We start from the raw sequence: 14,346 nt of genomic DNA on the forward strand, positions 1-14,346 counted from the left end.
AATCCAAATGAAAACATTGAGTTTGTTTGCTTACTCTCTGCGCACATATTTGCAACACATTACCGGATTTCCACGCTTCACGAATGCCACAAAAAAAAAATTTATGAATATTCTATCGAATACAATTTAATAATAAACTAACGAACTTTATACGTGCAACAAAAACAATAAGATTTGTTTTATAAAAGTGTATTAGGTATTTGCAATAAGAACATGTACATATGTATGTAGGTTTTATTTACAATATATATGTGTACCGTAGGTAATGATAAGGCCGTAATTTTAATTTGATTTCAGAATAATTTTTGCTATACATATTGTATTGTTATTTTTAAATTATTGAATATGTTAATAGATTTTATATGAAAAAATTCCTATCTGGATTAGGCCTTAATAGACATCCGTATGTTAACAATGTTATTTTATGTAATTTACTTTTGTATACATGTATGTAAATGTATAATATGTGCGCATATATTATACATATAGAAAAAATTTCCTTTAAATTTTCTATTAAAAATATTATTGAAGTTGATAATATTGTGATTGCTGGAAATAACATGAGTAGCGCAGGTAAATCTAACGAATTTTTTTTAATTTATAGGCGTAATATTTTTGTAGTATTGCGTTTCGCAGTTATTGTTTTGCAGTATTGTGTTTATGGAAATCTCTAAAATTATAGAATGAATTTGAATGAATTATCTAATAAGATTTTGTTTATTTTATTTTTATTTTCTCAATATTTTGCCGTACATGTGTACATACATACATATGTAAGCCTAAGTATTTCAACCCACATGTACATTATTGTTTTGATAATATATTTATTATGAATTAAATTTTTCCAATTGAATAAGAATGAAACGAAGCGGTTTGCAAAAACACTTAAATATAGAACAAGTATAAATGTAGATATTACTATTTTTAAAATTTATTTTACATTTAATTTAAATATAAAGAGGATATTAAGTCAACGAAAAGGGACATCTTTTATATAAACATAGACTTGGCATAGAACAAATATAACAGATTATACGAGTACAATAATATTTGTTTTCAAGTCTTTCTTATGCCTATTTGTTTTAAAGAATTTTTAAAAACATTTTCGATTAAATTCATTCTTTAATAAAAAAAATTTCATTTGTGTGTTTCTTTGAATAAAAATTTTTATTTTTCTATGATACGGATATATGTACATATGTATACATATTACTTACTAAACAGATAATATCTAGTGTTCTAGTTTACAAGTACCTATTAGGATAATAAATTTAATATAAAGAAAAGAGAAAAAAACACATAGTTTGTATGTATGTATGTAATTTTTTTTTCAAACTTCTTTTTTAAGTTTTAATTTGTTTTTTAATTCAAATGCATAACCTTGTTTTAGTATCCACTTTACCTAGTTTTAATCTGAAGACAAAGACTTTTAAAATAAAATTCCAATACTTAAGTTAATACAAATTGTTTTCTATAAACGACTTAAACTAACTACAACCAGATAATTTAAAAGCAGATACTTTTAACTTATTATTTCTATTTTAAGCCTAAAAATCAAATAATTTCCTTTTTATCTATTTGGGTCTGTACTTCTTGCTGAGTTTAATCTGTTCTATAAAAATTTTAAATTTTATCTGCAAAAAAGAAATATAAAAACTCCTGCAGAGTTGATATTAAATTTAATATGTATGTACATACATATATATAAGTATGTACATATTGATTGAATTTATTGAAATTATAGTATAAAAATAAATAATAATTAAAATTATTTCATATTAATCAATAAGTCTTGAGTAACTTTAGGTGGCCGCATGAAATTTTTTTGAAATTAAATACATATTTTTGAAATTTTTATTGAAAATCTACACAATTATTATAAAATATGGAAAGAATAATTTTAGTTTTATTCGTTTATATAAACTTAATTTACGGTAAGTAATCAAGTTTTTCAATTTTAAAGAAAAATGAGAACACTAAAAATACTGTATTTATTCAAATTTATAAGCATATGGAATAGGTTTTGTGGGAGAAATTTTACGCAAACCAAAGTTAGATGGTAGAATTGTAGGTGGATATAAAATTAATATTACAGATGCACCGTATCAAATATCTTTACAAACTTCATATGGTCATATCTGTGGTGGATCAATTATTAGTGGTTAGTTAGTTTTTAAATTTTATTTTCATACGTCAACAAAGAAACTAATTCGCATCATTTATTTACGAATGCTGCGCTGGCTATACATACATACATATATCACAATATACTGTTTTTATGAAAACGCTTAATGTGCTAATTCAATTTATTTTTTTAGAAAAGTGGATACTTACAGCCGCCCATTGTACAAGGTATATATAAATTTTTTTGATATTTATTATATTACCTATGTATACGTAAATACTTACTAATATAATGTACGTATGTATATGCAAGGAATATGCATCAATTTCTATTTGCAATACGTTGTAGTATTTTTGATTATTTTGTTAGAAATAATTAATAAAAACATAATTTTCCAGCGGTCAATTGGCTGATAGGATGAAAATACGTTTAGGTACATCTACTTATGCAAGTGGCGGTAATGTTATCAAAGTAAAAAAAATAGTCCAACACGAAAAGTTTAACATCAGTACCGTAGATTATGACTATTCTTTATTGGAATTAGAATCTAATATAGAATTTGATGAGAACAAGCGACCTATTAAATTACCTGATTCAAAAGAATTAGTATTGGACGGTGACATTTGTAGGGTTTCAGGTTGGGGTAATACGCAAAATGAAGTGGAAAAGCGTAATTGGCTTCGTGAAGCCGAAGTGCCAGTTTTTAATCAAGAACTTTGTTTTGAAAAATATAAAGACTATGGGGGAGTAACAGAAAGAATGTTATGTGCTGGTTATATAGAAGGTGGAAAAGATGCTTGTCAAGGTAATGATTTTTTTTTTGTTTTATTAAATTTAATTTTTTTTTATTTGATTTGTTTTATAAACCAGGAGATTCCGGCGGCCCGTTGAATCACAATAATGTTTTAGTAGGGGTGGTATCTTGGGGTTATGGATGTGCAAAACCAGATTATCCTGGTGTTTATTCACGTGTTTCTTATGTAAGAGAATGGATTAAAGAAAAAACTAATATTTAAATTTTGTTAACTTAAATTTAGAATTAAATAAAATAAAGACAATGTAGACAGTCAAAAATATTAAAAGAATTAAAACTAAAATTAGTATGCACAGAAATATGTCAAATAGGGATAATAAAAAATAAATAATACAAAAACAAATTATTTTATACTTTAAGTTTTTCATATTTTTTTTACAAATACATACTTATTTAAAAAATTCATATATGTATGTTTGTTATGATAATCTTACAAAAATCAAAATAAATTATTAAGTTTATGAAAAGTTTTCAGCATTATTATCATTCAACGACATAAATAAAATTTTTTCCAATTTCAATAGATTTTCCATTAGTTAATAAATACAATGTTTTTTTCTCATTGCTAACTTGCAAACGTCCTTCGGTTAATTCTATTTTACCAGTTTTATAGTCTTCAAATAAAGGTATTCTTCTTGGACCCAAAACCGGATCTTGAAACCGCCATATTTTTAGGGCATTGAAATCTACAGTAAAGATAATTAACATTTTTTAGTTTATAATTATACAGAATTAGCAAGTTACATATTTATCAGTTTATATTAATAAAACTCTATTCTAAATAGTGTTTCTGAATTATTCAAACTTTCTACACAATTTGAATAACTATTCAACCAATAACTATTCTTTATAAGTTTACTTGTTCACTGGTGTAGGGAGTTCGGCCAATAAAGTTAACAAATGTGTTGTTATTATAAATAACAAGCAAAAGATTTTAATTTATTTTGTTAATTACCTTTTAAACCAATTATTCTCGCAACTTTTTCATAAAAAGTGGTTACGGTTTCGCCATCTGATATGACTGTATCTACGGTAAAAAGTCCAGAGCGTTGAATTGGATTTTGAAGAGTTACCGATATATTAGGTGCGATTTCATAATTAATAAACGGAGAACCCGGCTTAACTTCTTCTCTCGTCTTTGCGGGAGCAGTAGGATCATCAGTATGCTTAATTTCCAATTGTTGCAACTACATAAAAAGAATAAATAGTTTCAACATTAATTAGAATCTCGTTTGTTTTATTTAAAGATCTTACATCCAATGTATGTTTTAAATATTCCAAGTTATTCTGCAAAACCGTTTTCTCATCAAAGTCTAATACAGTAGCTAAAGCCGCTTTGCCTTTACCGCTTTCAACTTTTTCTCGCACCATTTGCGCAAATGGCATTACTCTTTTCATATACTTTTTCAATTCATCTTTATTTTGAAGTGCTGCCGCGATAACTTTATTATCTGGTAGACCATTATTCTTTTCATAAAGTTCCTTCATCGTATTTAAAACACAATTTTGCCAAGGTGGGAAATTTTTAGCTACCCAAATTGTAGCACTTGTTGGTTTAACACTAGGTTCGACTGACTTTTCCTTCCCTCCTTTAATACGAACCTGTAAAGCATTTTTCAAATTTATACGAAATACATGTGCAGCTTCCATTAGATACTCTGAACATTGTATATCAATTTCATTGATTGGTCCAACAGTAGGCCACGTAGATTTCAATATAGTTTCCTTGTTACCTAATAAGGACCATACATGTTCAGCCACATGAGGACAAATTGGACTAATTAAAAGTGCTTGTCGCCGAATAAATTCCTCAACTAGATCAACGTGCATTCCAGCACTGCCACATAGCTCACGATATTTGTCCCTACATTGTTGGAACTCATAAAAACCAGTACGTAGAGCTTCTTTATATAACATTTTCTTATAATACTCATCAGTTTGCTGTGTCTTTAAATTCATTTCGCTTATAAATACTTTATCATTAAATGAATTGTTTTTTTCTTTTCGTAGCATTAACCTTGATGCTAGCATTTCCTTAACCCATTCAATGAATGTGTACAAGCGCAATATTCCAGCATCAGCATTACTTTCTACAAAATTAGCATCTTCGATACTATCCCCAGAATCAGCCAAACATAATCGCATTCCGTCTGCTGAAAATTTTTTAACAGCTTCATATAAAGTAAGAAAATTTCCCTCAGATTTCGACATTTTTGCCGAATTTAATAGTAAATGACCATTACAACGAACAGCTCGTGGCCATTTATCTGGACTGTTAGGCCATATGGCGCAATGGTTATAAATAAAAAAGGTCAAATGATTTTGGAGTAGATCTTTTCCCGAAACTCTAAGATCGACTGGATACCTGAAATATTTATTTTTATGAATTTAATTTTTCAATTTAAAGCCTTTAATAACACACACCAGTACTCAAATTCCCTTTTCATCAATTCCAAATGTTCCTTTTTAATAGAAGAGTTTTTTGGTTGCGGGGCTTCTTTAAAGAATATATAATCCCAAACTTCTGGGGTCATATCTTCAGGTTTTATACCGATTGGACTGGGTTTCTCTCCCCTAAACGAGCCATTTTGTAACAGATGACACACGGTGTAAAATGCCATATAAATTGTTGAATCAGACAAACTCTCAATAAGCCATTGTTCATCCCATGGCAATTTAGTTCCCAGACCGTATGTTCTTGAGCAAGCATATTCGTGAAGCCAATTTAAGCACGCTTCAAAATTATTTCGTACTTCTGTGTGATAACACTCCATCTTCTCCAATGATTTAAATGCTTGACCTAACCATTGTGATTCACCATAATTTAAATACCACTGGTTGCACAATGCTACTACGCAAACATCGGCAGACCGAGAAATAATAGTTTTTTCCGGTTCATAATAAATTACAGCTTCATCTTTTTCAATCAATTTCTTTTGAACTTCTTTTTTAACATCTTGCACTTTCTTTCCACTAAACTCACCTACTAATAAAACGCCATCGTAGAAACCTTTTAAATAACACAACTCTTTAGCTTCAATAAGTTTGTCCTTGTCGTTTTGGCTCTGAATTTTGAGTTTTTCGTAGACATAAACTGCACTGAGTTTGCCTAATGTCGGGACTTCAATTATAGGAACAGGTTTATATGGACATACCATTTCATCTTTGATACCATATTTTATTCTGAATGCTTCCTTTTTTTGCAAATCAACTAAAGCTGCATAATCATCTGGAGAATCAGAAGGCACTGATGTCACTACCCCGGTTCCTTTATCTTCTTTAATTGTAAGCATAGGCAAAGTATATATATATTTGTGTGAAGTTAAAGGCGAACATAATGATAATCCTAATAACTCTTGTCCTTTAAAAGAGGCCAAAATCTCAATTTTTCCTTCAACTGGTGTAAAACCTTGAAAGGCCATATTTAAAGCTGCGCGACGGGTACAAATCCAAACTTCATCAGACTTTACAGTTTGAAATGCGATGTATTCAATGTCAGGGTGAAGCCAACAATTTGTTTGACCATACATAGTCTCTGGTCGCAATGTTGCTGCTACCATATAAATTTTAGCTTTCACCATCCGTAATTTCTCGGGAATTTCATTTAATATCATTTTAATAAGCGTGTACTCTTGCGGACCAACGCCTTCACCAGTTGATCGGTCGTGGTCCATGCAAGGTTGACCATCTTTGGGTGAATAGATAGTATAACGTTTTCCGTACATTACTTTTCCCCTGTTTTTCAAGTGCACGAACTGCCAACGAACAAATGAGTCAAAAAAAGGGTTTGCATCTGTTGTAATAAATGTCCGTCTCCAGTCAATCTAAAATTATGTGACAAATTATTTCAGAATTCAAAAACTGTATTAAAAATATTTACGTGAAGTCCTATACTTTTTAAATCAGTAATAGCCAATGGTGGAAAATATTCTAACCAATACTCAGTATTTGCGAAATTCTTTATTTCTTCATCCTTTAACCCTAAGCTTTGCATTATTTGCCACTGAAACTTTGCGGAACCACTTTTTGAAACAGCCTTACTTTTCTTACCCTTTGCTTTGTTTTTCGGTGCATCACCTTTTTCTTCAGTTTGTTCTTCTTCATCCTGCATATTCGGAAATTTGGGTGGATATCCATATTCTTCTAACTCACGTTTTAGTTTGTCAGCACATGCTTTTATTGGCATTCCTGTACAATGAAACCCAAAAGGGAATAAACATTTTTTTCCCTTTAAGCGTTCATATCTTACTGCAAATTCAGCTTTAGATAGAGAAAATGTATGTCCCAGATGAAGACGTCCATTCATATAAGGGAATGGGAAAGTTACTAAAAATTTTTCTTCTACAGATTTTCGAGGTTCAAGCGGAGCATCTATCTCAAAAATCTTTTCTTTTTCCCAATTCGCTTGCACCTCTCTTTCAATTTTTTGCAAATATTCAACTTTAAATGTTCCTTTTCTTTCGGCCTAAAATTATATTTTGTATTCTATCAATTTAATGTAAAATTTAAACAGAGCATTTAAGGAAGCTATTCAACAGTTACATACCATTATTTTTTTTATTCTAAATTCTAATATAAATGTGTCTACTAAATATTTATTTCAAATAACCGAACACTTAAAACACAAAATGTGCAACGTCCACAAGTGAATAAAATTTGATATTGATATTGAATATCTTTTGGGTTCTAGAATTGAAAACTGTTAAGACGGGGAAGGAATATTTTTAGTTTTACAGATATTAACATGTGTTCAAAGTGTCAAATTTTGACACACCGGTTACCATTTTTCAATTTTTCTAAAAAAATTATTGTCTGCAAATTGCATAGTTTTAAGGGAATTGTGAAATTTTGCTGAATTTTATGAAGTATATGTAACTTATTGTGAACTTTTGCAAAGTCATATGTCATGTGCATAATTTATATGTCGTGTAGGTTTTGGTGTGTAAACAGTACATAAATTGAAACAGTACATTACAAAAAATACTATAATTTTCATTGCCGCATACGGTAAACTGCATCCATTTATGGTTGTACTAACTCGTAAAATTTGCGCTGACAACCGATATACAAAGAATGTAAGCCGACTTTATCTATTGAAATTAGACCAGACCAGTTTGCAACTCTGTCTGCACGTATTTTAATGTTCATAACAAAAAAAAATTCGTTTCAGGTGAGTCCTTAAAAATATTAATGTTTTTAATAATAGTTTCTTTATTATAATTAGTAAGCAAAAATTTTACTTCCTGTTTGTTTGGTAATTAGTGAACCATAATGGCGGGATATGAAGTTACTTCAAATGAAGGCCCCGGATTCGTGGGTATTCGATTTTGCCAGGAATGTAATAACATGCTCTACCCAAAAGAAGACAAAGACAGCAAAGTATTACTATATGCATGTAGGAATTGCGATTACAAACAGGAAGCTGATTCAAATTGCATTTATGTTAACAAAATTATGCACGAAATTGATGAATTGACACATATTGTACCAGATGTGATATCGGATCCAACATTGCCGAGGACAGAAGATCACGCGTGTCCAAAATGTGGACATAGAGAAGCTGTATTTTTTCAAGCCCAAACTAGACGAGCTGAAGAGGAAATGAGATTATATTATGTTTGCACAAATCAAAATTGCACTCATAGGTGGACAGAATAAAGATTCATTTTAAAAATATTTTCTTACATTTTTATTAGTTGAATATACTTATACATAATTTAAAATCAAATAATTTACTTTATAATTATTATAGTTTTAATATCTATATTTTGTAGAATAGTCCTTTGGAGAAACAACCAAACCTCTTCCTTTTCTAGCTCCACGGTATACCGTTTCGACTATATCTACCATTTCTTGCTTGTCTTCAAGAGGCCAGTTAATTTTGTTATTATTACCAGTGCCCAGATCTATCATTATGTGCTTGTTCCGAAAGAAAAACATAACAGTACAAGGATCGTATAACTCATACATTTTGTTAAAATCTGGTACTTCTGTTATGTCGACTAAATAAAAAACGGCAAAATTCTTAACCTTTTCAGCTATGCTATATAAAACTTCATCCATCTTCATACACGCGGGGTCCCAGTCATGTCCAAATCTTATTACCTACATATATTTAATATAAAAGTGACGTTAGAATTTCCATAAACTTGTATAGCTAAATCATAAGACTTACAACAACTCGATCTTCTTCTGATAGTATTGCTTGATCTACTTGCCACCCATTATGTAAATGTGGTAACATATAAGACATTTTGACAAAATTTTTATTTAGTTTTTTTAATGTATTTCAATTGCAAAAAATTTGCCCACTTCAAAAAAAAAATCTTTAGATTTTAACTTTTCTTAACTTTTTTGCTTAAGGATAACAAATATTATTTTCAAATGATGCAGAAATTTACAAATGATTGACAAACTACAAAATGTCATTTTTAACATAATTGAAGTTTAGTCAATATTTACACGACGAATTTTACATCAAAGGTCGACAAAAATACTTCATTTCCGTTGTCAAAAAAGTTTTTGTACTCCTAGTCTGGAGCTGATAGCTTTATTTATTGTAAAAACCTAAATATAAATAATTTACATATGTATGTATTTAAATATGTTATACATACATATATATAGAATGAAAACGTTAAGATATTGAAACATTAATAAATGATTGATTTTGATTAATGTATTGCGTTCTTTAATTTTTGTTTGTTTGGTACTATCAATACTTAGATACATAAAATTATTTGAAATTCAACTTAATTATCATCTAAACAAATCATAGTCAACTCAGTTGAGTCAGAAGCCATGGATATATTTTCAATATTTGAAGAGTTTGGAACTTCCAATTTTTCATCAAACATTGGATTATCAAAAGATCGTGAAACATCTAAATTAACATCACTATTATTAGTTTCATATAATCCTTCAACATGTATAGGTGGCCTGTTTAAGTTCTCGGGAATTTCTATTTCACCTTGATTGTTATCAAAACGCGCAAATACAAACGAAGATCTGAAGAATCCAAACCGGTTTCGGTATAACCAATTTGGTACTTGAACATATCCAGCAACAAAATGCATGTATAATATTGCAAAAAATATTAAAGTGAAAAGAAATGGCAAAATAATATATTTCCATGAATGTCCCGGGTTATTCTTGTCAAACTTCATTCCAGACAAAGAAAATACTTTCATGTTCAACGAATAATTCTCTTGCAAAATTGTTTTATTCAGATGTTTTATAAAATATGTGCTCATCTCATCATAGTCATTTTTATCTAGAACTATTAGCTGAATAAAGTAACGACCATTATATATTTTACTAACGTGATAATCTAAATATCCGTCCAGTCCTAGAAGACAAAATTTATACATTATGTTTTTTAAAAATTTATTAGTGTATGTGTGTATGTATACGTGTATTTTCTTACCTTGGTTTTTAATTTCCAATTTTATAAAGTTTTTAAAACGTTCTAAGTCAAAAGATTTGCAATCATCAATATCCATTGTCAAAATTGATCCACAGATGTCGCAACAATAACCAAAAGGTTTAATTGGATCTAAGCATTTAGGATAATTTATTTCGCATTTTTTTTTTACATGAGAGCACACCCTTTTTTCATAATCAAAATATAAATCAAAATCATGACAGTTGCAATGTTCATCTTTATCTAAGAATTTATTAAATTTAACAGTAAAGTCAAGTGCCTCCTGAAACATAATATGCGCTACATCAGAATATAAATCATGTTGAAATATCTCCCAAGTAGTATTTTCACCTCCCATTTCAATTCCATTTACGCTTAATGAATTTATGTTTTCGAAATTGACTGACACGACACCACTGTTTGGAAATATAACGGTATCATATGAACATGGAATTCGTTCTAAATCTGGAGTTGCTTTACTAATATTTTCAGATGATTTCCAACTTTGAGGGTCAAACCAAAATTTAGTGTAATTAGAGTCAAATTTTAATATGGCTGCATTATTAACATTTTTGCAATTTTTATTTTTGCTCATATCTTTTTGATCGGTGTTTGTGAAAGAAACAAGTGATTCAAAATTTGATAATTCTCCCAAAATAAGTACACCTTCCCTAGGTAAAATGATGCTATCTATATCCAATTGCTTTGGCAAGATTAATGCTGCAGGATAAACTTTCGGAAAAATTATTTTATCATATTCACATGGTGGTGAATTTCTCTCCCAGAACGTATCTTTTAAGAATTGATTGTTCGCAGAATTCAAAAATACTTTGCTACAACTTATGTTTGTATTAAATAAAAATAAAATATATAAAACGTAAACTACAAATTTCAACATTTTTTTTTCGTTTAAAAAAATGTAATACCAAAATTTATGAAAGTATGTTGTACATATAATAAAAAAAAAACACTTAATATTAGGGGCGTTTGCAATAAATGCCAGAATTATGCGGTTATACTGTACAACTAAACAAACCAATTTCGTTAGACTTACAATACTTAAAATGACGAAAGTAAACAAAACCAACAAAAAATTTATAGTTATTAATGAAAATAAAAACATGGGTGTAACGGATTTTTTATAGGGGTGGATCAGGTTCTTTGGTATTTAAAAAATCTGGAATTTAAAAATTTAAACAATCATGTTTTTGTTGTTTTTTAAACTAAAGAAAGTTGCAAGTACTACTACAATCCCATTACACTTATTATTATTATTACACAAGGAATATTAATATTTTATAGGGAGATAATATTTTTCAATTTGTTTGAATGAAAAGAAGAATTTTCTCATAAATTGTGACGCTACAGAAAGCGAGTTAGAATCACAAAAGAAAAAAGCATCTTGAAAAATCATAGAAGCCAATTTTTTTGTTTGTCCTAGTTATCTCTTCAAAAAGAATATTGTCAAATCATATTCGTAACGGGACGTATTTATTTGTTTCTAACTTGAACTTAAATATGTTGAATATTTTATTTAAAATTTTTATTTAAAATTTTAATTAAAAGAATATAAAAGAATATAAAAGAAAACAAAGGTTTTAAACTTTGTTTATTTAAAAATATTTCAAATAAATGTCATATCTGAAAAAAAAAAAAACAAATTCAAATAGAACTCACTTTGCTTGTACTCTTAAAATTTTGTGTTATCAAACGGCAGCCCTGAGCTCGACTCTGCGTTTACATCACACTAATCCAATCTATTACATATGTTCCCAATGTAGATACTAGTTCTTCGTTCATTAAATTTTTAGACTACGTTTCGTGTCGCTTTCGCATATACTAAATTTGCAGTCTTGTAGTTATGAAACTTCTGTCTTATTTTTTGAATTAAAACTTTTTTGAGCTGAACGTTGAGGTGAGATTTTTGAAGTGAATCTACTTGGCATTCATGATTTTTATGTAGTGGTACTTCATTTTGTTTTAATTAAAAATAAAAAACGCCTGTTAGATTTTATACTTTAGTACAATTTACATAAGAACATAAATTATTAGTACATAAGATTAGAATTTCTAATTCTAAGTATGCGTTGTTGGATTTGCTTGCATTTTACACAAACGACAATCATATTTTTATAGCGACAAATATATAATATTATCAAGCTAAAAAATCGGTTTGCCGCAACGGTGTAGTTACTGCTTAGTAGGCTTATTTACCGCATACCGGGTACATTGATGTTCGCCACGATGCAAAAAATCTGCATATCTGCAAAATTAAATGAGGTTACCTATAACTTTGGAAGTGTTAGATGTATATGTAACATAGTTCTTACTTTTTGTTTACGTTTATCAATCATAAAATATCAAAAAAATTTTAAATATTAGTGTACAATTCAAAGTGCACCACATTAATAAAATAGTGAATTTTAATTAGGAAATTAAAAGTTTTGTAATAAATTTGAATAATTAAATGTCTGGGCACTCAAGATTGATGTTACGAAATACCTAGTAAAAGTGGACTTTGAAATTTAAGACGTGATAAAAAATTAGTAGTGATTAATTTTAGCTTGAATTTAGAAAAAACGAAAGAGTGTTTTTTAAAATGTCAAAAAACAAATCTAATAAAACAAATGCGGAAGTAGCTCATAGGGGGGTTTATTCCACTTTAAAAACTTTAGGTAATTATGTAGACACCTACCTGTTTTAAAATTTTTAGATTCACATTTTCAAAATTTAATGTGTATTAAATATATTCTATTGTCGATACTATTAAATTGCAGTGCATCTTATAGCCTTTGTACAATTCAGTTATGCAATATATTACGATTATACATACGTTCACGCTAAACAGCTGGAACATCAACACAAATTGCCAGCGGCCAAGCCTTTTGGTGGAAAATTTAAATTTCTAACTTTCATTGATGCGGTAATATTTTTTGTTCCTTTAAATAAAATATTTTTGAAATACTTATAATAATCTTTTTTCTACTATTTTACTGATATATTGTAGTTACATTGTACTTTATTTTATTTTGTTGTAATAAACTTCCTTTATTTCTTTATAGGTATTGCAAGCTGTCTATTTTGCAATATGTCTTGTAAACGATTTTTTTGGATCTAATGAAGTATCTGCTAATAACCTTCCCCTGATCAGGAAATTAAAGGACTTTTTGCTTGCTTCTTTAGCTTTTCCAATAGCAATGAATGTGGGAATAACATTCTGGACTTTAATGGCTATTGACCGCGAATTAGTATTTCCAAAAGCGTTAGATCTTATTTTTCCATGGTGAGATTTCTAAAATTTATATTTAAAAGAAATTATTATTACTCTTCCTTTTTTATAATTTTAGGTGGCTTAACCATATTATGCACACAAATATTATGATATTTATATCATTAGAAATGTTTACTACATTCCGAGTTTATCCTAACCGTAGGACAGGACTTGGAGTTTTATCAACCTTTATGATTTTGTATTTGATATGGATACATATTATACGTTATATTGGTGGATTTTGGGTTTACCCAATTTTAGACGTTTTGAATATTTACACCCGTATTATTTTCTTTTTGATTATATTAGCTTTCACCATAGTATTATATTTGTTCGGAGAACTTGTAAATAACTTAATTTGGACGAGGGAACTTAAACTGATTTCACGTAAAACTAAATAGAAATTTGCGTTTTTCTTTAATTTAATTTTTTCATATTAATGAAAATTGGATTATAAGAATTTTGATGAAAATAAATGTTACGTTAGAATCAAAATTTTTTTTATGTTCAGTATAAGTAGGTTACTTGCAATACAATCAGAAATGTTTTGTTTAAATTTAAATCATGACAAAATACCCACGTATTTATGCTTTGAAAATATTAAAAATCCAACTTAATTTAATTAAAAAATTTTTAACAAAACAGAAAGTTTTGATTAAAAATTAAATTAACATTATTAAAAGCTTTAATATTTTTGAAAGTCTTGAATTTTA

At 28.5% G+C, this 14,346-nt stretch overlaps 6 protein-coding genes across 7 annotated transcripts; 3 read left to right on the top strand and 3 right to left on the bottom strand.

The window, feature by feature from the left end:
* Positions 1-1,797: 1,797 nt before the first annotated feature.
* LOC129615077 (trypsin-1) lies at positions 1,798-3,275 on the top strand. Its single transcript, XM_055530138.1, has 5 exons — positions 1,798-1,934; positions 2,009-2,161; positions 2,319-2,352; positions 2,524-2,930; positions 2,996-3,275. The coding sequence occupies exons 1-5, from the start codon at positions 1,886-1,888 to the stop codon at positions 3,139-3,141; spliced, it is 789 nt and encodes a 262-aa protein (XP_055386113.1). The 5' UTR covers positions 1,798-1,885; the 3' UTR covers positions 3,142-3,275.
* A 13-nt stretch (positions 3,276-3,288) lies between these two features.
* On the bottom strand, positions 3,289-7,645 carry LOC129615076 (leucine--tRNA ligase, cytoplasmic). The gene is made up of 6 exons (XM_055530137.1): positions 7,486-7,645; positions 6,820-7,404; positions 5,364-6,763; positions 4,194-5,304; positions 3,895-4,126; positions 3,289-3,625 (listed from the first exon to the last, which is right to left on the bottom strand). Exons 1-6 carry the CDS (start codon positions 7,486-7,488, stop codon positions 3,423-3,425), a joined length of 3,534 nt encoding a protein of 1,177 aa, XP_055386112.1. The 5' UTR covers positions 7,489-7,645; the 3' UTR covers positions 3,289-3,422.
* Positions 7,646-7,877: 232 nt separating this feature from the next.
* LOC129615320 (DNA-directed RNA polymerase II subunit RPB9) lies at positions 7,878-8,664 on the top strand. Of its 2 annotated transcripts, none has more exons than XM_055530460.1 (2): positions 7,878-8,109; positions 8,164-8,664. In XM_055530460.1, the coding sequence occupies exon 2, from the start codon at positions 8,211-8,213 to the stop codon at positions 8,595-8,597; it is 387 nt and encodes a 128-aa protein (XP_055386435.1). In that variant the 5' UTR covers positions 7,878-8,109; positions 8,164-8,210; the 3' UTR covers positions 8,598-8,664. The 2 variants fall into 2 exon arrangements, with proteins under 2 accessions (XP_055386435.1, XP_055386434.1); XM_055530459.1 differs by having other exon boundaries at positions 8,202-8,664.
* LOC129615318 (thioredoxin-like protein 4A) lies at positions 8,607-9,320 on the bottom strand. Its single transcript, XM_055530458.1, has 2 exons — positions 9,115-9,320; positions 8,607-9,044 (listed from the first exon to the last, which is right to left on the bottom strand). The coding sequence occupies exons 1-2, from the start codon at positions 9,190-9,192 to the stop codon at positions 8,694-8,696; spliced, it is 429 nt and encodes a 142-aa protein (XP_055386433.1). The 5' UTR covers positions 9,193-9,320; the 3' UTR covers positions 8,607-8,693.
* A 371-nt stretch (positions 9,321-9,691) lies between these two features.
* LOC129615221 (protein amnionless) lies at positions 9,692-12,162 on the bottom strand. Its single transcript, XM_055530321.1, has 4 exons — positions 12,104-12,162; positions 10,366-11,201; positions 10,101-10,287; positions 9,692-9,947 (listed from the first exon to the last, which is right to left on the bottom strand). The coding sequence occupies exons 1-4, from the start codon at positions 12,160-12,162 to the stop codon at positions 9,692-9,694; spliced, it is 1,338 nt and encodes a 445-aa protein (XP_055386296.1).
* Positions 12,163-12,662: 500 nt separating this feature from the next.
* On the top strand, positions 12,663-14,213 carry LOC129615025 (androgen-induced gene 1 protein-like). The gene is made up of 4 exons (XM_055530069.1): positions 12,663-13,037; positions 13,140-13,285; positions 13,425-13,645; positions 13,710-14,213. The coding sequence occupies exons 1-4, from the start codon at positions 12,962-12,964 to the stop codon at positions 14,032-14,034; spliced, it is 768 nt and encodes a 255-aa protein (XP_055386044.1). The 5' UTR covers positions 12,663-12,961; the 3' UTR covers positions 14,035-14,213.
* Positions 14,214-14,346: the final 133 nt, after the last annotated feature.

This window comes from Condylostylus longicornis, unplaced genomic scaffold (assembly GCF_029603195.1).
Source record: "Condylostylus longicornis isolate FDR11 unplaced genomic scaffold, ASM2960319v2 ptg000135l, whole genome shotgun sequence".
NCBI classification, from domain to species: Eukaryota; Metazoa; Arthropoda; class Insecta; order Diptera; family Dolichopodidae; genus Condylostylus; species Condylostylus longicornis.